Consider the following 25,988-nt stretch of genomic DNA (forward strand, 5'->3'; position numbering starts at 1 on the left):
GCTATTCTTGATTTCACTCAGCACTGGGACATCATTTAAAAGAATTAATTAAACCCAAATAAACTATACAGAATTTTTTTTTTTTATATTTACATAAAAAAACTACTGAAGTTCTAATTGATATTTTGTTTGTTTTCAGTCTGTGCATGGTACTGTTATATTAGTTTTTTTTCATAATTAAAGATTTGAGCAATATTTTAAATGAAACAAATAATTTATGAAATACATCAAAGTTTGTTTTTGAAATTTAATAATTGTAAGCGGATGAAATAGATATACATTATAAAATATTTATTCAAGATCAAATTTTTTTGTACAAATAAATAAGTTAGTTAATAATTTAACAAAAATTTATGTCATCAATATCGTCTTCAGATGAATCATCTTCGTCAACATGATAAATTTTCGTGGGAATTTTGTTGGATTCAGATGTATTACTACCAGTATTATTTTCTGTAGATGAAGTATGGCTAATGCGTGATTCAGATATTGACGCAGATTCTTCTGATAAAGCCTGTAAATATAATAATTAAGAAACATAAAAATGTGGAGTTTTCATACAAATAAAAAGTTATTTGTTGAATTTGAATATATAGAACTTTGTCGACAAAACAAAAACTGACCTTATAAAGTGATGTTGCTTTATGGTGAAAGTGCAAAAAATATTTATTCTTAACTGATGAAGATTAATTTTTACGAAACAGAATATTTTTTATTTAAGGTAGAAAGGTTTAGATGAAAATTTTAGTCAACAGTACAATATTCACATTTCCACCTAAAATATGCAGTTCATTCATACAGTTAAATATCTTTTTCATTTTAACTGTGCATACTTAAATTGTTTTTAAGGAGAGACTTTAGTTAAATTTTTTTAATGATAAGTTCAGATTAAGAAATGTATAATTTGTCTACAATGATCCACTTATGGCTTTTTAATTTTTATGGTTTTAACAAATGTATAACAGATAATTTTGTTAACATTAAAAAATAATGAAATTAAATAGTTGTTTTTAAACATAGTTCTATTTCTAAGTTTGCAGACTATAACATAAAATAAAAAGTCAAAATTACGGTATATAGAACTTTTTTTAAAAAATGGCATATTAAATAAGCTTTTTTTTTAAAACTCATTTTTATAAGAAACAAGCAATTACCTCATAAAAGCTTTTACTTGAAGGCTGAATTTCTATGACAGAAGAAACAGCATTTTTTAAACGAGATAAATGAGAGCCGTCCCAATAAACTTTTCCACATCCTTCACAGACTAAAAATTCTTTTACAGTTTCAAATACTCTAGGTGAAAGATTAGCAAGTTGAATAGAAACAAATGTTTTTTCAATGCCGTCTGCAGTTTTAATGTCACATTTATAAGTGGTATTTGGCCTGTTTTTGGTTTTAGTAGCTTGCCACTTAGTATTTTCATCAACTAACTCACACCAGAGATTCAACATTTCTTGATTAGGAACAGTTAAGAAATTACATCCATTGCATATCTATAATAAAAGTAAAATTTTAGTTAAAAAAATTGTATTATTATTGCAAAAACTACATAATTAAAATTGCAGTTTTTAATCCATATGAAAAATAATACAATAAAAGTTAAATTTAGAATTTTACAAAGTTTAATTAAAATTGATAATTAAGATAGTTTAAAAACATGTCTTGAAGTAAAACTGAAATTATTAATTAAATTTTTATAAACCATTTTTAAACACCTTGTTGACTGGAAATTTTACACAGAAACTATGTCATATCACTGACTATTATTTTGGAATTGAATATGAAAGTAAGTATAACATTCTAAATATCGATTTCATGCCTAGACGTTGACGATTTAACTCTACATCGGTCATCAGTGTTTTGGTGTGAAAAGACGAGTTAACTCTTCACTGGTTTACAGTGTGTTAATAGAAATAAATTATTTTTTTCTAATCAGAAAGTTATATTTGAAAAGTATATGTATAAAATAAAGTTATAAGAGAAAAAAGAAGAAAAATATATAATAATTTCTAAGGAATAATTTGTAAAAATTATTACAGATACTTGAAATATAAGTATTAAAACCTTTATTAAAAGTGAGAATCTTAAGTTTCCTTTTTAACTGTTTTACAAAGTTTTTGAATGTGCATAATAGATTTATTTAAATTTCAAATAGTTTTTGATACTTGCTGTTTTGTTCATACATTCTTCATACTCTTTTAAACATCATTGTTAGCTAAACTAAATGAATCCTTTAAATTTCATGGGTTTGAGTTAAAAATTTGCTGTTAATAATTTCTAGGAATTTCTGTAACTTCAGCTTATTATTTTTAAGAAATTATATAGTTGGAAAAAAGACATTTATCCCATAGTTAGAAATTACTATATGCTTAGAAAAAACTAGTCACAAAATAATGGAAAAGTTAAGAAAATTTACTCAACAATGATTATTAACTCAATTTTTTAAACTGTGCTAAATATTTCTTTCACACAGTATTTTTTACCCTACGAAATATATTATAGGTACTTTTAAAATTAAAAGAATACATTACACTGCAACGTGAAAAGAGAGTAGATTCGTCTAACTGAAGATTATAATAGTGTTGTAATTCAGCAACTTGTCTTTTCAAATCAACTTTGTTGTTGACAGAAAAACACATGTCTTCTGGCATGTATCCTTTTAACTGTAAAAAAAAATCTAAATTGCATGGGTTGAAAAAACAATTATTAATTTTAAATACTCAGGATATAACATAATAACATAAAATAATCTCGAATAAAATCACATGAACAATGACAGGTAAATGATAATAATTTGCAGTAAAAAATTACTTGGTGAAAAAAACATATTATTATAACTTATATAAAGTAACATAATGCACTGTTATGAAATTAACTATTTTATAAGGATAAGTGGTTTATTCCTTATACAGACACTGGATATCCAGTCAATAACACTGGTTGGCGGCCTTGAGAATACTATACATACATTCTTTTTTAGAAAATGATTTGGGAAGTCTGTGCTGCAGTTACAATTATTTGTAAGTGAAAACAATAAAAAACTTTGCCATTTACATTTGAAAGTTTCTAAAGCAATTTCAACAAGCATAATAATTTGCCTAACAGTTGGGCAAGAACGAAAAATAAATTTTATTTATCATTGAAGGGAAGAAAAAATATATATATATATATCTATAAATAAATAAAAAGCAAGTACACTTGTTTTTGTTAATCAATTGGTATATTTTGTGACCAAAATGTTCATACTGCATTAAAATAATATTTAACAAAAAGAGTTGTAATACTACTAGACATTCTATGCCTTTATTTTTTTGTTAAAATAAATAAAATTATAATAAATTAAAAAGATATAACTTATCTTAACTACCTTTATTTTCAAAATAAAACAAATTACAGTTTTCTAATACAGTAAGAGGTTTGTTTCCTGCTGGCTGACATTCACCATTCCCTACAATAACTTTGCAATAATTTTTTTTCTTCTTAACAATCAACAGATTTATAAATCAAAATTCAGATTTTTATTAATTAAAATGTCCCAAAATGTTTTATTCTATTGATACAAAGCCAGTTCCAGAGATTTAGTTAGTTCTCATTGAGATAAAATCTACAAATAATTCTTTTGCTCAGCTATCATTGTAACTTCATCCTCAATCTTGTTTTTCAAATTTTTAATTAGTTAATGGTTTCTATAAAAACTCATTAAGCAATTTTTATCAAAATATATTGTTTAGCAATTGCGTGAAAAATGAATTTCCAATACTTCTTTGCAATTTTAAAAATAGATATAATTATTCAAATTGTAAATGTTGAATGTACACAGTATTTTTGACATAAAATATGTCATAAAAATGAATATAACTTATCTACTGTTTAATCATTGGTAAGCAGTAATTCAATATGCTTATCATTTAGTAATACAATAGGGTAATTTTCTAACATAAAAAAGTAACAACATTTACAGTTTTAAGACATTAATTTTTATAAGTTTGTTACGATTTTTATTTTAATAAAAACAGTATAATTGAATCTAACTTCAACAAATGTATATGTTACCATGAATGACTAAAATCAAGAGAATATCTTTCACCAGTGAATGTCAACAATCCCATAGTCGCTTTGGTGAATGTCCAAAATATTTGTTATATAAGATTTGATATTAATTTATTCGTTATTATTATATTTATTCGATATTTTAATATCTTCTGAAGATAGATTAGGAGAAACATCAGTGTTTGGAGTACCGGTTAAATGCATACTGTGCAGTGGCACTTGACCACGATGTAGGGCATACCGGGCAGAGCACGTAACCAGACCTAGTATATGGGCAGATCTCTAAAACCTTTAACTTTTGATAATAAAAAAAATAATAGGCACACTATTTTTACACCTCCAGAATTGTTTGAAAATGTATAACATATCAGAAAATAATCGTGAACATTGAAAATTTTGATTCCCTTATAAGTATAAACAAAAAATTAAAATTTTTGAACTAATTTTTCAAGGTTTATATACATTTCATTAAAAATCATAAAAATGACAAAAGTATCATTTATTTAATAAACATATAAACTTATTCAACCTATTTTTCTTTCATTGAGCAATTTTTTGTTTTTAATAATTTCATCCATATTTACCCTTTATTTTTCATCAAAAATTATTAGTATCATAAATGAATTGAAAAATTTTAATATTAATTTAAATTGTTATAAAATGTATAAAAAGGTTTACTTTAATTATTTTCAATCAAAAAATATCTTCAATTAGTAAAACATAGGGAAAAAACTAAGTTCTGATATGTTAAATTCAATTAATTAATCCTGATGTTACGGTTTGACAGGGTTACGGTCTGGACAACCTAGAGAATAGATTGAAAACTTTACTCAGATGCAATGCAATGCGATGCACACAACACAGAAAATAAATTAGGCAATGACAAACGTGTGATCAAAATTTACTTTTTAGATCAGCGTCTGATTATGGTCTTGACATCGTAACTGTAACCTCACCAAATCACAGTTTGTGATTATAAACCTAGAAAAATTAGTTTAAAAATTTTAATTTTTTGTTTATACTTATAAGGGCATCAAAATTTTTGATGTTCACGATTATTTTCTGATATTTTATACATTTTCAAACAATTCTGGAGGTGTAAAAATAGCGTGCCTATTATTTTTTTTTTATTATCAAAAGCTAAAGGTTTTAGAGATCGGCTCATATATTTCGGACATTTACCAAAGCGACTATGTGATTGCCAACATTCACCGATGGAAGTCAACAACCATCAATTTTGGACATTCACTGTAACGTATACATAACATCTCTATAATCATATTAGTACAGGACCAAAATATATTGATTAAGAAAGAAAAAATATACAAATAAATACCCTTAAAACTTAATACTAATTAATCAAACTATATTAATTTTATGTTGGTGACAATCAAAGATTTCCAGATCTTTGTTAATTAAGAATTTAAGGATATAATTTTCTCAGTCCAATAAGAATGCACCACCTACAACAATAAACAGTTTCAGACCATTATTTTTTTCTGTTGTATAGAGAAAAATAATTGGCCATGAAACAAGAACAGAAGGAGGGGTAAGAAGAGAATAGAATGTTCTTACATTGCTTTTAATTAATAACTTGAGAACTAGCTAATTATTAATAACTTTAATTTTCATTCTCTTTAGGGTTACGTTTGTATAAAGAATTTCAAAACATTCGCAATTCTTAATTAGTTGTGGTAAATATAATATAATATTTCAAATTAAATTAATTACAAAAAAGAAAAATTGCAACAAATAGATAAGTTAGCAGAGATAATATTTTTTAACTTTCTAAAATATACTCTTACTCATACCTAAGAAAATAGGTAAATAAACAAATTTATTTTTATGTTTGAAATTTTTTTAAATATGAATATGAAAGAGTTTACCCAAATGATACAATCAAAAGCGTTGGGTATGGTAATAAGTGTTTTTAACGACAGAAAATTTAATACTTTACTTTTTCATATCGACTACCACATGTCAGTATAATTCTTCTGTCAGTTTGAGCAATCTGTAACAAATGAGCAGTGATAAATTAAGATTGAAAAAAATTTTGTCCTAAAAAAGCAAATATCAATAAATGCACACAGAAAAACATTAAACTAATTTGTTGTCTAAATAACATTTTTATATTACTGGGATTGTTGTTTTAATAATTTATACCCTTTTTAACGTAATAAAAATAAGTAATCTTAAGAATAATAAATATATCTGAAGAGTACATATTATATCAAATGTTAGAAAATGCTTACAAAAATTTATTTTAGAATTTAATAATTTAAGTAATCTAAATTTTGCAAAACTGAAATATAAATCAGTTAAAAATATCAAAATTACATACAGGTATAAACTTTATTATAAGAAATAAAAACAATGAGAAAAATTTAACTTAAAGAGAGTTTTTTATAACTCAAAAAAAAAAAAAAAAAAAAAAAAAAAAAAAAAAAAAAAAAAAAAAAAAAAAAANATGGGTAGAAATGTAAAGAAATAAAAAGATAATAAAACTGTACAGAAAGAATTTGGTGATACGATAGGCTGCAAGAAAAAGTATGATTTTTTCTTCTCTAGCGCAAAGTACTTCTTCAGCATTTCAATATGAAATAATACGTTACGTTAATAAGAATTAGGTAGCTAGCAGAATAATTGATAATATGCAATGTGTTTTTTAAGTCAATATATATACGTAAAAGCATTTCTTAAAATCATATTTTATAAGTGAAAAATGCATTAAAAATAATACGTTAGTTTGGGCTGCAATATTTGAGAAATAATTTATATCAGGACTGCTATAAATTTGACATACATATGCCAAGATAACTAGAAACTTTACACAGTGTTTAACTTGGCTACTAATATTTTAACTTAAAAATAAATCCCTCAAGCGACTTAATATTTTACAAAAAGTGGGAAAAAAGTTTGCATGATAAGATAAATTTACTGTAGAATTCGAAATAAAATTTACGCAGATTGTTAATGCATTTTTTTAACCTCATAAACATACGCAGAACATTATTTCAACTATTGCAGGATGGTGCAATATACATTTTTGATTATCAGTGTGAAGTAATCTATTCAGAATCTAAATAGTTTTGTCATTGTTCTTACATTCAAAGGAAATTCAAGATGTTTCACATTTAATGTGCAGTAACTTAGAAATAATTTTTAAAATAATTTCTTTGAAATTGTTGCGCAATTAAATGTTTCAATTTCGGTTGTATATTGAAATCAACCATTTAAAGCGTACTTTCTAATGGGCATTAGAATAAAATTGCATCTATGGAATATCAAATAGAACTTCATGTATTGGTCATTATAATGGAAGAGTCACTGTAATTGGGGTGGGGCAAACACTAAAGAATATTAATATATAAAAAATGGTTTTTAAGTAAAAATAAGCCAAAAAAATTTTTTTTCCCCCAACTCCATGCAATTGTTTAAGAAAATTTCAAAAGCAATTTACTTAACTTTTTTTATTAATTCAAAGTCGTAAATAGAAAATTTAATAGATAATAAAAACTGTTAATAAAATTTGCAACACATAAAACATTAAAATAAAAATCAGAGTTTCAGGTTGAATTTTTAATGAAATTAAAAAAATTTTATACTTAAAATTTCCTATGACAAAATTTGATGTGGCTTATTAATTACAATTATTAGGTTTTAAATTTCCAGAAGTACTAGTAATGGTCTTTCAAATTGAATGTAATAGAAAATAATTAATTTACTGTTTTAAAATACTTAAGCTAATGCCAAAAAAAAAAAAACTATATTGCCAAACACAAATAAAATTTTGTTTTAATGAAATCTGTTAAATAAAAAAACTTACATCTAGTATTTGTTATTATACGCATTTTAATGAGAAAAACATCACAATTTTTAACTTATGTATGTGAAAAACATCAGAGTTTTGAACCTATAGTTTTATTTCGGTTAATCTGAGAATAAAGCCTTTTTATAGTAAAAAATATTCAATTCTTCAAGGCTCTGATTTCAAATAAAGCATTTTTATTGTAAAATAAGCAAAAAAATTAAAATTTATGGCAATAGAAAAGTTGATCAAGTTAACAAATTAATTGTTAAGTCTGAATTGAGTTATGGTAAATCTCGCATTCTTTCCTACAACACAAACTAATTTCTGCTTCAGTGATTCAATATAAGAAGGAATACCTAAGAAACCTTCAATACATATTTGTATAACAGGCATGAGTTAGTAATTTATAACCATGTTTTCTGAATAAACATAAAAATCTATACAAATATTTTAGAGAAAATATATAAAAATAATATAAAACAATTAGTAAAAAAAAAAAAAAAAAAAAAAAAAAAAAAAAAAAANATCAAAAAAAAAAAAAAAAAAAGAAAACAAACTAAAATTACAGAAAATTAATTAAAATAAAAATTTGAAATTTTGATTTGTCATTTTTATTTTTTGGTGTAAAAAATAATAACTTTAATTCTTATACATTTTGTTATTTACTGATTGGAATTTAATTTCTAAACATCAAAATTTTAAGAAAAATATACAATACCTCAAGAGCACATCTAGGATTATCACCATCATTCAAATAAACAACATCAAAATGATTAGAATTTAATTTCAAAACATCAACAATTTAAGGAAAATATACAATACCTCAAGAGCACATCTAGGATCATCACCATCATTCAAACAAACAACATCAAAATTATTAGATTTTAATTTCAAAACATTAACAATTTAAGAAAAATATACAATACCTCAAGAGCACATCTAGGATCATCACCATCATTCAAACAAACAACATCAGCACCAAACATTCGAAGATATTTACCCAATCCATTTAACATGCAATCAGTGACCACTTTAAAATTTTCTATTGCCAAGGATTCAGATGGTTTTGGATAAGATAACTAAGAAACGAAGAATTTTATAATTAGATACATTAAAATAAAAACAAAACATTAAGATCTAAAATTAACCTGTTAATGAATAAATTAAATATTTATCTGTTATATGTAATTATTTTTGTTGTATTTTTTGTGGTATCAAAAAAAAAAAATCTTTACCATGATGTCAAAATAAACATTAGTGGTCATTATTCATGACAAACAGAGGATAAATCGTGGGATTTTAGTTTTCCACCTTTTGTTTATTTACACAAGCATCACATATTTAGAGCATGCTTTATCAGTGGATTCAATTTTAAAATAGTTTTTGAAAAACTGGGAAAAATAGTGAAGTCTGAATACAGCCTCTCTAAAACAGTAGTTTTCAAGAAAACATGTATTTATTTAATACTTATCTCAATCAAAAATTCAAAATTTAGACACCTAGATGTAAAAACATTTATCTCATTTATCTTTACATTCAGTTTTGAAGCTGTAAGTATACCCATTTACCCACAACAAGACAAATAAATCGACACATAGATTTTTCCTTTTTTATTTATAATTTGTAGTAATAATATTAAGCATACAAAATTTTGAAAAACATTATGCTTTAAAATTCTACGTATTTTTATAAAATTCTAAATGAGTTTTGAATTAAATTTTTATTACTATGAACTTAAAAATTATACCTGGTTTAAAAGTATTTAAAAAAAAATTTTTTTTTAAAGAATCTTCAGATTTAAGAAAACTTCTCTTAATCTACTTCCCTAAGTTATCATCCCGAAGAAAAACCTTGAAATTTGCTATTGCTAAAACTAAGAAGTTAGCTTAATACAGCACAGATTAAAATGTTTAGAGTTGGTGGTTCAAAATGTCTAGCAAGCATTTTAAATATTAAAATGAGCAAATTTTTTTGATAATAATACATTTTTATTGATAATAGTTACTACACTTACTTTTTTATTAAAAAGCATACAAATTAGGAACAGATACATGTATTTTTACAAATGAGAGTTAAAGATTACTTGTTTATCTTCTGTCTGTTTTATGCTTTGATTCTTCTGAAATAATAAATAAAAAAAAATTAAATTACCACTCAAATATACATTTTTATAAACAGTTTGAATATATTATGCACAAATATTTCTCGTTTAAGCTACTGTACATCTCAGTGTATAAGTCGACTTTCCAAACCTCAAAATTGTATGAAAAATAGGTGTAACCAGGTAAGAAAATACACCAGTGATAAAATTGGACATATGTTGAACATGAAATATCAATGCATTGTAAACAATGAGACAGATATGAATAACTCAGTATCAATTTGTCCCTTTAGAAAACTATTTCGAATACGTTGTATAAAGTTAATTTTGTATTTTTTCTCATAATAGTTTCTTTACATATAATTTTTTTTAAAGAAAATATTTTAACTTACATTTAGAGAAAACTACAACACAATGAAACTTTTTAAAATATAAAAGCTACAAATTTCAAATCTCCAGAACATCCTGTTTATCGGTTTCAGTAATGCTAGAGGTGTTGTCTTACAAATTCCACTCTGCAATGAATTCTACTTCATCTTCATTTGCTGCATCCTACAAAAATTGTCCTCACCCCTATGCAAAGAATTCGAAATTCCATACTTTTTAAGAGATATTACAATAAAATAGAAATTTTAATACTTATTTCTTTCAGTAGTCGACTTATGCACCCAATATACCAAAAATTTGCTAGCCCAAAATTAAAAATTGGGGGTCAATTTATATATTGATAAATGCGACAGCTTTTTTTTTTCACTAATTTTCAACAAAGAATAAATTTTTTTTGAAGAAATACAATTAGAAAATTTTATATAAATATATGTATAGATAAGAGAGAATTAAGAAAAGATAAAATTTTAACGAAAAATAAAGAATTTAAGATTATTAAGTAAAAGTTAAGTTTTTCTTATATATATATACACTATCTGGAAGAAAGTGACTGGACAATTGTAAAGTTTGGTGGAGGAGGATTGACGGTATGGGGCTGGCCCACTGGTGAAGGTTGATGGTATGATGAATGCCGATGGATATTGTGATATTCTCAACAATCATGTTCCTCCTACCTTGTGGGCAACGTACGCTATGGATGATTGTTTTTATCAAGACGACAACGCAAGATCCCATGTTGCAAGGAGGACTCTTGATTGGTATGTGAACAATAACATTAAATGCATGGAGTGGCCGGCGCAGAGCCTCGATCTTAACCCAATTGAACATCTCTGGGACGAATTGAACCGTCGGTTCAGGGCCTGCACCCCACTCCCCAAAAGCAAGCATGAACTATGGAACTTCCTTTTAAACATGTGGAAGGAATTTCCTCTTGTTACTATGGCTAATTTAGTGGAAAGCATGCCCAGAAGGGTTGCAGCTGTGGCCCTACCTCCTACTAATTTTAATAAATATGGGTTTATGTCGTTTTATAGTGTCGTGTCCCGTCACTTTCTTCCAGTATATATATATATATATATATATATAAATACTACTTTAGAGTGACCAAAACATTTGTTATATTATGTTTCTTAACATAAAAAAATTCTTTATATTTTCCTCGAAAATAATAACAAGCAAAAATTTTAGTCTGGATAGTATCTTAACTGAAATTTTGTGCTCTGATATATGTATAGACAGATTAAATATACAGGGATGTGATTGACAAAAACACAAAAAAGAGGAAGTTTATAACTGTAGCATTAAACGTGCAAAAGAAAAAATTATATGAATTCAATAGCCAATCTGATAATGATTACATTATTATCTATTCAAATAAATATAAATAAATGGTAATTATGTTCTTAAATAAAATCTTGACTAAAATAATTTTTTTTTAATAATTTAGATAACTTTGAGTAATTATGGATAAGCACGATTTTATGTATCACATCATTGTAAAAAACATTTCTTTAATGGTCAAAGGACCTTTATGGACTTTCTCATCAGTTCTTTGCTTTTTCGATGGTCTTTTATTAACATGACTGATCAGTAGACTGCGTTTTGCAGACTTTTGATCATTAGTGTTGATAGGACAAGAAAGTTCATTTCTCACACAATTTTTAGAGGCCTTAGATTAAGAATCGCGATGTTGAATTTCAAAATCGCGTGAATAAGAATCACGATGCTTGATTTTAAAATCGCGTGAAAAAGAATCGCGATGCCGGATTTTAAAATCGCGTGAATAAGGCGATATCGGATTTTAAAATCGCGATGTTGGATTTTAAGATTGCGTGAATAAGAATCGTGATGTTGGATTTTAAAATAGGGTGAATAAGAATCGCGATATTGGATTTTAAAATCGCTTGAATAAGAGTCGCGATGTTGGATTTTAAAATCGCGTGAATAAGAACCACAATGTTTGATTTCAAAATCGCGTGAATAAGAATCGCGATGTTCAATTTTAAAATAGTTTGAATAAGAATCACGATATTGAATTTTAAAATCACGTGAATAAGAATCCCGATATTGGATTTTAAAAGCACGAAAATACAAATCGCGGTATTGAATTTTTAAATCGCGTAAATAAGAATCACGATGCATAATTTTTAGAGTCCGTGAATGCTTATCGCAACGAGTAATGTTTAAACCGCGTATAAATACGAAAATCGATGTTTGATATTACAACCGCGTGATAACGAATCGCAATATTGAAATTTAAAAATATATATGAATACGAATCGCGACATTGGATTTTAAACTAGCGGGAATATGAATCGCGATATTGGGTTTTAAAAACGTTTAAATACAAATCGCGATATTGGGTTTTAAAAACGCTTAAATACAAATCGCGATATTGAATTTTTAAATTGCGTGAATGGGAATTGCGAGTAATGATTTTTAAATCGTGTAAAAACGAATCTCAACAAGTAACTTTTAAATCAGTTAAATACGAAAATCGATGATTTACATAAAAATCATCTAAATAAGAATCGCAATTTTAGCAGATTCTGGCCCAGTTCCTAATATTTAAAATTCTGTAAATCAGCCAATCAAAAGAAATCAAATATCAGCGGCCGAAACGAAACTGCTTAGGACTTTTTTTCTTTTTTCCAATCTATAGCGGAAGTCGCGGTTGTCAAGGCAACGGCGTACATGCCGAAATTCTACCCATTTTCTTCTGAAGATCATTTTCTCAGGAAGCTACTGCAGGGGGGGGGGGAGTTCGTCGCAAGTCCGACTATATCGTTCGTTCGACTCCCCAAAAGTTTTTGGAACATGGTCGGAAATTTTAAAAAGTCTTTCATCCCTGAAAAGATAAGAGAGTAGTGGAGTAGGAGACGGCATTGTTTTACCAAGGTCAACCACTTTTACCCCAGCCAGCAGATTGACATGTGAAGAAAGGTTTATTGGGGGCTTCAATACTTTCGCTCCGCGGAAGAAAAAAATTTTCAACAAAATATCATTTACTGCATAAAAATTTTTTCCGCGCGGAAATTTATGAAAAAAGAGCGGAAGATATGGAAAAATCAGAAAAAAGCGGAAATCAGCAGATCCGTGGAAGAATCACATCCCTGAATATAAAATTTTGTAGATCTAACTATTTTAAGCAAAAAAAAAAAAAAAAAAAAAAAAAAAAAAAAATGCTACAGATCTAATGATATTTTCTAATTAAGAGGCCTTAAAACACTGTATGCTTAAGGAATAAAAATATGAAATTGATGCTTACTTCCATGGGACTTTTGTTTTTTTCCTTAGGTGTAGGAGCTTTCATACTAATCAATTTATCTAAAGTCAAATTTAGGCTTTCCAAAATATGATACAGCTTTTCATAAATCATCAGAACGCAAAAAGCATCAAGAGCTGAAACAATAATATTTAAATTCACAAAAGTAAAACTTCAAGCTCACAAAATCAAAACTTCTTTTCAAGAGTCAATAATTCATTCAATCTAACATTTAAATATTAAGTATTTTATCACTGCAAAAACGTTAAAACCCTTTCTATGTTTCAATACGAAAAATTTAATATTTAGTTTAATGTATAAATAAATCTCTCCCTATGAAAAATTAAGATATAAATATTGTTAAATATATGTGTCTTCAGAAATGATTTTAAAATAAATAATGCATCTTAAATCAGTTACATTTTTAGTTTATTTTCTACTCAACCTAAAAATTTATTTTGTACTCAACCTCAAAGTTTATTTTGTACTCAATCTCAAAGTTTATTTTGTACTCAACATCAAAATCTATTTAATATATCAATCTTAAACAAATAGAAATTTAAGAAAAATTCAACATGCAAAATGTTTAAAGAACATTGATAATTGGTACACATCACATTTTTATAGCAAAAAATACGCACCAGCATAGGTAATTTGGCTCCTTCTTAATGGACGACGTTCCCAATTAGAAAACTGTTCACCTTTATTCAAAGGTTTGCCCAGCATTACTTTACAAAGCTGACTTAGACCTTTTGATTCATTTTCATCAACCACTGAAGTTTCAATTATTTCCATTTCATTAATAACATCTGGATAGTGTTGTTTCAACTAAAGGAAAGTATATATAATAAAACTATATATAACAAAGGTAAAATAAAATTCATAACTTATAAGAGCTGCACTGCTCATCAATGAAAAAATATAAAAAATGCAAAAGTATTTGAGAAAATATTAGTTACATATTTTTTTAATATCCTTTTCATGAGACTCTTTTTAATTCTTTCTACAGACTCTGAACAGATTTTTAATTGCATTATTCATAATTAAAATTTACCATTAATTTTTGTTTGGTATCAACATTTATGGTTTATCACCACAATTTTTAAATTAATATATTTTAAAACTTAATTTCAATAAATAGTTTAATAATAAGTAAAAATATTGACCAATAAAAAACCAAAACAACATATATACTAACCTTCTCAAATACAATCTGTAAATCCACTAAACGGGTACATTTAGAGTAAGTTTGTCTTTCGCAGTATATAACTTTCAAAAACTCCTTTATGTCATTGTCAAGACCATAACCTAGGAAAAATTAATTAAATAAATGTAATTAATACATCACTTTTAAAGATAGCTGCAAAAATAACAAAACAAAAAACTACACTAGACTTGCTTTTATTCAGTCTATATAGGGTATATAGAAGAGTGCTTAACTGATTAAGGAATTTACTTTGAGACAAGTTTGTTTAGAAATTTCTTTTTGATACAAACTTTGTAATTGATTGACATGGGAAATTTTTTTTTTTGGCAAGTAAAACAGCAGATGAAGGAATATTTTTAGACATTTAAAATACTCAATTAGTTAAGCAAAAAGAGAGAAAATATCTCTGCAATTTAATTGAAATGCACTTTTGCAGTTAATAACTCATATACAAATTTCTAAATCAAGTATTTCAGATAGTTTTTTTTTGGGGGGGGGGAAGGGGGGCTAGATTTTTCTACTTAGCAATCTGTCAGAATTCGGAGAACAGAATGAATAATCTGCATTACACAATGAGTGTCATTCCTCAATTTTTTACTCATTTGTCTGACTACTTGTCCTTTTTTTAAAAAAGGACAGAGTATATTAACAAATACTGTTTTTTTTTTTTTTTAAACTACATTGTCGGCAATTCTCGTTTGCTATTCTTTTGATTCATCATTCAAACTCTGTTTTATAATCGCTGGTTTAGTGAAAATATTGGCTTAATAGTTTTTTTTAATTAATTTCTAAACAAGAGCATAAAACAAAATCATTAAAGTGAGTGCAGAGTTCAATGACATTGCAAAAAATTCAAACAGTAAATTCTCAGCATTAGGGAAAAATGAGAGTTTTTTTTCTTTTTTGCAATAAATACTGATTTAAAATATTTTTTTTGTTATGAAATAGTTTTATCACAGAATTTGTAATGTTTTCAGTAACACTATCATTGACTGAATGAAGAGTTTAATGGCATTCAAGCAGATTGTTGCAGAATGGCTTCTTCTGGCAAACTATAGTTTAACAAACTGAAACATTACAAACTGAAGGTTAGAGAAAAAAAGCTAAATCGTAACTTAAATTTATAATGCTCCAGAAATACCTAATTTAAGAATTTCTTTATTGAAAAAGAGTTTCTCTAAAATAAAGCTCCAATGAGTCACTTCAAGAATTGTCGTTAAAGTTTGGATATCAAAAAGATAAACTACATCCCACACTGCAATTTGAAGTAATGCTAACCTAAAAAAGATTTATAACAATTATTAAAATTCACTTTAAAGATATTTACTGTTTATATAAACATTTAATTATTGTCATAAAAATTAATTCAGTTTAAAATTAAAAGCCAGAATATGCTCAAATTAGTTTTATATCATCAATAATATTGTTATTATTCTTCAAAAATTGGTGATAAGCAATGAACAATCAAACATTTAATTAAGATGCAATAGCAAACTTTAATAATATAGATTACTTGGAATATTTTGTCAATTTTTAAATTAGCAAGGATAACATGATATGTTTTTTAAAGACTTATAAAACAATAATTAAACATGATATATCATTTGTAAACTGAAATAATAAATAGCGTTCATTATTACATCTTAAAGAAATACAGTCAATTTGTGATAACTTGAATATGACAGACTTTTAAATCATAATAAATATCAAATATTTTATTGATAAGTGGGTAATTAATTATATTGCAAAACTTCTAAGCTATGTAACAGAAAGCATAAACTTTTTGCATTATTACTTAGATTTACTTTAAATTGCAAGTTAAGAGTTTTTGTAAATATTTTTTAAAGATAAATAGTTCTTGCACACAATATTATTAGCAAATCTGAGCACACAAAGATCAAATACAACTACAGTAACTAAATGTGAACTCCTTAATAACCTTCAATCTAATAATTCGGTTTTCAAGTACCAGGACTCAAATTTAATGATTCTAGCGCCAACTCTTAACTATGCTAATTAAATTGAGCAGACAATACTTTAGGTTATAAAATCAGATACAAAAACATAATTTTTCCAAAATTTTCTTTTCTCTCACGGTGGCTTCAGATTCTTAACCTTCGAAGTATATAGCTGCAATCTGGAAAAAAATAGGGTCCAAATAGTTTAGGAAAGATAGTAGTCAAAGTTTGGTTCCCTTAACGTTGTTTTCATTTCGTGTATTTCATCATGTCTTCAGAATTGATGAAGCAAATGAAAAATTTTTACCAAAAAATTTATAAAACTTGTTAATTTACAAACATTAATTTTTTTATTATTTAACATACTAATAATCAAAAATATTTTAAATTGTATATAACTTCTATATAACTTTTTATACCAATTCAATCTACTTACATAACTTTAAAAGATAAAATCCAAAATTTGAAGGGAATCGGTCGAATAGTTCTGGAGAATTAAAGATATAAAATTAGAAAAGACATGGCTAAATACACTTCAAAATAATACTTTCTGGCCACTTTCCTGTCTAGACTATTAGGATTATATTTTAAAGATTGTGGCTATTGTAAATATTTTTAAATTCAAAGATTTGAAATTTGTCAGAAATCAAAATTATCCAATTTCAGAGAAAAAATATTTTTGTGTCTGATTTTGTAACTTAAAATATTGATATTTTTGGTATAAGTTTAGTCCCTCAAATCACTGAGATTAAATTTTAGTACGTGAAAATTCAACCAATAGTTCAATAGTTATTAAGATGTTCATTTTTTATTTTATGCAGTGGACATTGTACTCCTTCACTCCATTGCAGGGTTGTTAACAAAAGCAACATGAACAAAGGAAACTACTTGTAACTTCTTTGTTGTCTTTGTTACTTCTTTTTCCATACTGATTTAATCTGCATTTTTTTTTAATTTGTGGAAAGTGTGCAAATTTCATTTTTATTGCAGTGTTCTGAGATAATTTTTTGCTATTCTGTCAGCTATCAATTACCCTCTAAACGTCAAGCCCGGTGTATCTTGGGCATGTTTTCTATACTACAAGCAGATTGCATGAGCATTTTTGTCTTTATGTTCTGCCTCTGGAATGGCGAACCAGAGTTTTTCTCAACCAGAATATTTCCTTCCTCTAGAAACTCCTACCGTTCACAAATTGAGAGGTGTATAAGCTGTCATCAAAAATCACTCACTGTATTAGAGGATTTGTGTCTGAATAAATGTGAATAGTTTGCAGTTTTTGGTATTTGAACCCCCTCACTCAAACTAAATGTTTATCTTTCACAAACATATTATTTGTATGATTTCCAAAATTTTTGAAAGATTGAATTTTTATTTTTAATATTTACAGCTTAATTTATTATACTAAATCTTTGAAAAACTTGAATCGTTTCGTACTATAAAAATTTCAAATGAACTATATTTCAATAAAATCAAATAAATTGCTGCAAATTATTTCCTTTTTAAATATCAATGTAATAATTAATGAATTTTTAATATTATTAATTAATTTTCTATATCTTTTAACTAATTTTTTAAATTATTTAATCGTTGTTTTTTAAAAAATTATTTTGCTTAAATTTTTTAATTTGGCAACTCTAAAAACTCTGTCTCTCTCTTGTTTCTGTAGTGTTAAGAACCTTCTCGGCCTCTTTCTAAAAACCCCTTCACTTAAAACATAGGTGCTTTAGTTTAACAATATTAAAAAAAAAATCATGAATAGAGAAAAAATCAAGTTCTTTTTACTAGTAAATACATTTCTCATACATGTGAACATATAAATGTATCATGCTCAAGTAACAATTAATAAATTTAATTATAAATTCTAATTCCCTTAATAAATTATGTAAAAAATTTACAAGCTATTAAAATTTCTGTAACTAAGTGAATTTTAATGAACCAAACATTCTTTTTCAACTAAACAAATAATCAAAAGAATTGGAAATATTTAATGCCACTAAAATTATGATATAAATAAAATGATTTATTTAAAGTACAACCGATTTTATTTAAGTATTTGTAGCGAAAATTCCCGCAACATATTAAAATAATTACACATTTCATATATTTTATCAGTAGGAACATTTACAAACAAATTTTTTTTGGATGTAAAAAAAAGTTTTATTTTTTTATTAAATTCATCATTAATTTGTTTTAACGGAAATTCTTCATTGCTGTCATTATATGCATTTGAAGTACTGGTAAAGAGTCTAAGTAAACTCAAGGGTGTAAACCAGAGTTTTAATGATATAAAAGTCGAATCAAACAGGTAGATTTTTCATAACTTGAATTTTTAAACAATAAACCTTTTCTTATTTTATTTAGGATATGTTTTTGAAGTTTTAACTATGTCAGTAAATATAAGGAGAACCGGAAAGTAATGACGTTTTGATTCATTTAATATTCGTTAGTTTTAAAAACCATAAAAATTTTTTTTGATCTGGCATTGAAAGACAATACATTATTATGAGGTGAATACATTATTTAAAAGCTAATAAAAGTTTTGAAAATTACTGAAGTTATTAAACATAATAAATTTTAATAATTTAAATATTTATTAGCATATAAAAATTGCAATCATAGCGTAACATAATATTTAGAATGTTTTTTTCTTTAGAAAATGTCATTTTTTAATTAGTTGATATGTGACAGAAGTAGAGCGAAAAGTTTTAATTTTCTTGAACATTTGCAGCTAAATATCTCATAAACTTTATTTTTAACTTTGTTTAAACTTGATCAGCTTAAATGTAATAGCAATAATTTAAAACTAAAAAGACTAATAAAATAGAGAAAAAGATTAAATTATATTGATAACCAGGACACCAATACAAAATATAGCAACTTGATTAAATTCATTTTTAAAAAGCATGGTTTATTCAGTCAAATATTATGCAGCAATTATAAAATGGTGACAAAAATATGCAAGAAAAATTATTTTTTCAGTTTTTTTTTAAAAGAGAAAATGTTAAAACACGTCAATGTTAATTAAAATATCAATTTAATCATACAATAAATTCAATTTACTAAGTCAATATTGATACATAAAAGGTAAATAAATACAAACACTGAAACATTAAATCAAATTGGAAAAGCGCAGAAGGCAGCTGAAACCAAATTTGTTTTATTAATAGAAATAAGATTTAAATAAAATCTTAATAATTAAAATCAAAATATAAATGTGTGTTTGCAGAACAGTACTTCATCAGGGGACACACTGCCTGCAGTTAAAGCCTACAAATACATGAAAACAATGGCATAAATTTAAAATAAAATTTGGAGACATACTTGGTATCTTTTATGCCTAAGTTTGGTTTCCATTCTGCATCAATTCCGACGACATCATAGTTCTACATAAAATGAAATTGAAAATATACTACACACAAATAGCAATACTCGAAATTATTAACGCATTTCAAAAGTTCTCAAATTGTAAAGATTAACACTCCTTACTAGAAGTGCCTTATGACAATTTATAAGGCCATGGCTTGAAACTAGAAAAGTCCTAGAGGTGCAAACAGAGTAATATAATGTCCTATTAAAATACAGACAGCAAATTGGAAGATAATGATTCTAACATATAATTTATTGGTAAATCAACAAAAAGCTATCTTGATTAACTCTTTTAATAGTTTACTTCTTCAAGTATAATATCATTATAAAATTAAGAGCCAATTCTTCTCCAGGTGAGTGATTTGTACTAAAACACCACAAGTAACGATACTTAGTTGCTGTTTGAGAAACAGTGCATGCCGATAGCCTAATTCAAACATTTTGAAAAATGCTTTTAAATAACACAGCATCTTTACATTAATAATATTTAAATTAATATTGCCTTTCCCAACCAGGGCACTACAGTGATCACTCAGGGAGCCACTGGTATATACACATAAAAGTATTACATAATTGTTTTTTTCCCCAGCAATATAAATAACTAGTCTGTTTGGAAACATTTTTGTTAAAATAATTGACAATAAGCTAGAAAGTTACTTTAAAATTACAGAAAATTAAGAGTAAAAATTTGAGGTATTTTTACTATAAGATTCTGTTTAAATCTCTTTAAGTTACCTCTTATTAATTATTTCAGTTATTCAATATAAAAAGTAATATCATGAAATATTAGAGAAAATTCAATAACATGTAAATAAAAAAAAACGAATTCAAACATTAATAATTTGATTGTTTTATCTTATTCTCAAAAAATTAATCCTTAAAATTGCTAAGACTTTGAATAAATTTGAGTTTAGTTGTTTTTTCTCCTAAAAATATTCTAGATTTGACCAACACAGCGTCCTATACAGCACAATCTCTGACATTCACCTTATATTTTAAAAAGGAATTGTTTGAAGAACAAATGATTCTTACTTCGCTTATATCAGCAACAGCTTTAAAATAATTTTCTAGGTTATCTACAAATTTAACATCAGAAAAATTTAGGCGTAATGGTAAGTAATCTTCAGGATTCTTTAGTTGAGGACCATTATAATACAGTGAAACAAACCTGTTAAAAAAGTTGTAAAAATATTATTGAAACAATTTCATCATCTACCAAGTTTACTTTTTTTTTCTTGTATAATAATAATAATCAACTATGTCAAAAATCTTACTCATCAGATGGAGGAGGAAGTGCTCTTAAACAATCAGGCAATTGATTTTTATTCAAGTTGAAAGCTTTTGCTAGCATAAAAGCATCAGCACTTTCATTAATGCAGACTAATTTTATCAATAATTCCCTTTGAAGAAAATAATGATCAGCTAATAAGTCCTGAAATAAGTTTTTTCTGATTAAAAGATTATTATAGGAAATAATAAACACTCAGGGTAATATGAAAAAAATTAAATTAACTTACCACAATAAGTTCAAAAAATGCTTCTGGCTCAATAGCTTCCTATAAAAATATGTTTCATGTATATTATACTAAACAACATTGTAATCAATAAAAAAATTTCAAATTAGCATTTACAAATTAGAATTAGATTAAATGGAAAAAATATGCTATTTCAGTTATTATTAAGTAACTTAATCCATGATTCCTTTGAATTTTTATTAAACAATAAAAGGAAAATCGAATCAAATTGCAAAAATAAACCTTTAATTGTATTAAAATCAGATAAAACAATTGACTGGGTGGAAAATATATTAAGCAATGCAAAAAATATTTAGTACAAATTTTCATTTATCAGATGTATAAATGTGAAAAAAAAAATATTGTGACAACTACCACTAGGGAAAGTAGTCATGTTGTCAGAAAGGTTTGCTGCATGAACTATTTATGGAATTTTGAATGAGAAATGAAAACAATATAAATGTATTATCTTCTTAAAATTATGCAGAGAAAATAAAGAATGGAATTATATTAATTTTAGAAAAAAAGGCATAAAAAGCAGATAAAAAGAATGAAATGTAAAAATTAATTTTCATTTTGATTGTGAGTGATCACAAACATAAAAAGTTGATGGCTAAGGTGGGTTGGTAATATTTATTACACTATAGCTTGCATTCAAAAAATAAAATTATTTATTATTGTTAATACAAGTGACAACTTGGTTGATTCAATTGACTTGGTATTTCAATTAACTTGGCACAAATAAGTGTATTATAATATACGAATATTATTTCAGGGTCCCCACCATCTCAGATTTTGATGGAAATTTGTACACTTATAGATTTTTTTGTTCTGATTTCAAAAATATCAATTATATTTAAATTGGTTAAGGGGTTTAAAAGTTATAAGCATTTGTATTTTTGCCAAAATGGCACATTTGCCGCCATTTTGATTCATACATCAAAGGCTATTAATGATTGTAACTCACCTTATATTTGTCATAGAGCAATAATTTTTTTTTATTTTGTTCAGAATAAAGTAATCTGTCATTTAAACACCTTTTTTTGCAAATAAGTATCTTACTTATTTAGTAAATGGGTCTGTTTTGCAGTTTTTTGATCAACTGAGTTGAGTAACTTCAGGAGATTATTTCTGGCAACTCGCCCCCTTCAATTTCAAAAATATTTTATTCAAAGATAGTTGAAAGTGCAAACTAACATCTGATATAAAAATTTTGATGGGCGGTTCACTCATTTTTTTAAAAAAAATATTTTTCTTATGAATCATTATGCGTTAAAAGTACTGGTAGTTTGATGATTTATAGTCCTTAATTATAACTAGAGTATAATAAAATGATATAAAAAAATGTGAATGGTAGAAAAATATGTAAAATGAAGTAATCATTTATTAAATTTTTTTCTTCTTTTTTCTTTGAGCCCTCAAAAAAGTAAAGAAAGGACAAAATTTTAGAATGAACAAAATTTCACCTTTTTTGCAAATAAATTTATCCAGAATCATATAGCTTTGGTAAATGAGAGGGATCAGAATCTAAAAAAATATAAATAAAAGTTTCTCTGAAAGAGTAGAGGGCAGTACCAAATAATAAAAAGCAGCCATTAAAATTTTTTTTAAATTGAACTAACTTTGATCTTTATGGAAGGAGAAAATCATTGTACACTTTAATTTAATTCGAACATTTTGTTTGATTCTAAAATGTAATTGAAGATCAAATTATGAATATTTGAAGTTAATTTTATCCTCTTATTTGTCACAACGATTGCTATGGTAATGAAATACTCCTAAAAAATTTCATTTGAAACACTTATAAAGTTGAACTATTTATTATAATTATATTGAAATGAAATTTTTATATCACTAACTATAAGATAATTTGCATGCTCTTATTTCATCACTAATACCTGCAGGCCCTTTTCATTCTCAAAAACTTTTATTATAATTATATACATCATTTTTTAAAAAAAAAAAATCTGAATAGAAAAAAAAAATACTGAAAACTATTGACACATTCCATCCCTACCTTCCCAAAAAAGGAATTTGACTAATCAGAAGGTATCATCTGCCAGAACATTTCTGTTTGTTCCAATCAGAATTGAGTGTCATGTAAAATTTATTTCCTTTCAAATCAGTAAAATTGTATTTCTTCCATTTATTTCGAACAGAACAGAAATAAATAAGTTTTCAAAAGTTTGAAATGTATCAATTTGATATTTAAAAAAGAGTTTTATAATGAAAACCCAGGTATTATATAGTATTGGATTAACTTTGAAAGATTTTAAGTGCAGTTTAAACTCACAGAAGATTTTAGAACTTTCTTCAGAGAATATATAACTTATTTCATTTAGGAGCAATTTAGATTTTAAGGAAAGTTCAGTTATATGCCTCATACACAAGGAGTATCTCTTGTATCAGTATGAAATATATAGGGTGACCCGGGGTAATTCACGATCACTCTGCTTCTGTGGTAAATAATGATCACCTAAGGTTTATTTTAAAAAAATTATTATTTTTTTTTAAATTTGAGACATGGACAAGAATGCTTGTACATTTTACTAAAGTATAACTACATTTACTTAATTATTTTTTTTGTTGTTTAATCTAACAAAATAAGTATCTTTTAAACTGCTTTTTTCTGCAAAGATCCCCTCTTTCTCTTAATAATAAATATTTTGAGTTACTTTCTTTTTCTTTGATATAAAAATAGTGTAAGCTTTTGTTTAATTGTTTCACATCTACTGTAAACATAATAATTAATTATAGGAAACTATATCAAATGTTGTCCCCCATGGGGTAATTATTGATCACTGGGGTAATTCCTAATCATTGTCATTTCTTTTTATACATAGTATTAAAAATCGCTAATTGTCTTTTCTTAAATGGCAGTTCATATTTATTAAGTGGAACAACCATTTCTTTTAATGATTGAAAATGAAATTTCAGTGTGAGAGCTGCTGTCAGAGCTGTTGACATACCTTACTTAACTTTACACTCTCACTTAATGAAGTTAAAAAATCCAGCAAAAGTAACTTATGTGGAAACTCTTTCTTATAGTCCAACAGAACATGAGAATGAGTTGGCTGCTTGCCTAAAATGTATGGCTCGATGCAAAGATTTTTGGAAAATTTAAAGTGTTAATCTTTATTCTTTGCTTTTAAATAAATCGTTTTATTAGCTGCTAAACAACCCCTTTACTATAAAAACTCTAGATTAGTAATTACTCCCGAAGTGATCAGGAATTACCCCAGAAATGATCAAGTGAAGGGGTAATTCCTGATCACTAAAAATTTAAATCTTTTAAATTCTAATTAGATTTTCAAACAAAAGAAGGTAGCATAGGACTCATCTCATATAGTCTCAAACTCCCAGTAAATATTGAAATTCTATCTTAATAGTTTTTTCACAAAATAGATGTTTGCATTTTTTGATCAGGAATTATCCCAGGTCATCCTATATAAAAATAAAAATTGTGACTTATTTAATTCTCCTTTCAATAAGACCAAGAAAGTCTCCCTTCATGTCATAAGTGTAGATCAAGCTAAAACATACAGAGCTAAATTGCAAATTTCAGCAATTCCTGGCCGGAAATTGTGTTTGTCTTGTTCAATCTCAAATTTTTTCCTTTCTTCTTTTCTTTTTTGAGGGGGGGAGGGCTCAAAGAAAGAAGAAGAAAATAATTTAATAAATGATTACTTTATTTTACATATTTTTCTATCATCCACATTTTTTTATATCATTTTATTATACCTTAGTTACATAAGGACTATAAATTATCAAACTACCAGTACTTTTAATGCATAATAATTCATAAGAAAAATATTTTTTTTAAAAAAGTAAGTGAATCGTCCATCAAAATTTTTATATCAGATGTTGGTTTGCACTTTCAACTATCTTAGAATAAAATATTTTTGAAATTGAAGGGGGCGATTTACCAGAAATAATCTCCTGAAGTTACTCAACTACGTTGATCAAAAAACTGCAAAACAGACCCATTTACTAAATAAGTAAGATACTTATTTGAAAAAAAGGTGTTTATATGACAGATTACTTTATTCTGAACAAAATAAAAATAAAATTATTGCTCTATGACAAATATAAGGTGAGTTACAATCATTAATAGCCTTTGATGTATGAATCAAAATGGCCGCAAATGAGCCATTTTGGCAAAAATATAAATTCTTATAACTTTTAAACCCATTAACCGATTTAAATATAATTGATATTTTTGAAATCAGCACAAAAAATTCTATAAGTGTACAAATTTTCATCAAAATCTGAGACGGTGGGTGCCATGGCTGGATGAACTGACATGCAATGACCCTTAACATCAAAATC

General features: G+C 26.0%; 1 protein-coding gene across 1 annotated transcript in view; it reads right to left on the reverse strand.

Annotated features, from left to right (window-relative positions):
- Nucleotides 1–276: 276 nt before the first annotated feature.
- Nucleotides 277–25,988, reverse strand: part of LOC107447570 (exonuclease mut-7 homolog) — a 37,435-nt gene continuing 11,723 nt past the window's right edge. Inside the window, exons 7-20 of the mRNA XM_016062503.4 lie at nucleotides 21,663–21,701; nucleotides 21,420–21,577; nucleotides 21,178–21,313; nucleotides 20,101–20,162; nucleotides 15,963–16,099; nucleotides 14,813–14,922; nucleotides 14,256–14,442; nucleotides 13,618–13,751; nucleotides 9,945–9,980; nucleotides 8,788–8,940; nucleotides 6,008–6,061; nucleotides 2,532–2,663; nucleotides 1,155–1,493; nucleotides 277–514 (exon numbers count right to left, since the gene is read on the reverse strand). Coding sequence (XP_015917989.2) covers nucleotides 341–514; nucleotides 1,155–1,493; nucleotides 2,532–2,663; nucleotides 6,008–6,061; nucleotides 8,788–8,940; nucleotides 9,945–9,980; nucleotides 13,618–13,751; nucleotides 14,256–14,442; nucleotides 14,813–14,922; nucleotides 15,963–16,099; nucleotides 20,101–20,162; nucleotides 21,178–21,313; nucleotides 21,420–21,577; nucleotides 21,663–21,701 — 1,851 coding nt within the window. The 3' untranslated portion in view covers nucleotides 277–340. The remainder of the gene's footprint in view (nucleotides 515–1,154; nucleotides 1,494–2,531; nucleotides 2,664–6,007; nucleotides 6,062–8,787; nucleotides 8,941–9,944; nucleotides 9,981–13,617; nucleotides 13,752–14,255; nucleotides 14,443–14,812; nucleotides 14,923–15,962; nucleotides 16,100–20,100; nucleotides 20,163–21,177; nucleotides 21,314–21,419; nucleotides 21,578–21,662; nucleotides 21,702–25,988) is intronic.

Source organism: Parasteatoda tepidariorum, chromosome 1, assembly GCF_043381705.1.
Source record: "Parasteatoda tepidariorum isolate YZ-2023 chromosome 1, CAS_Ptep_4.0, whole genome shotgun sequence".
In the NCBI taxonomy this organism is placed as follows: domain Eukaryota; kingdom Metazoa; phylum Arthropoda; class Arachnida; order Araneae; family Theridiidae; genus Parasteatoda; species Parasteatoda tepidariorum.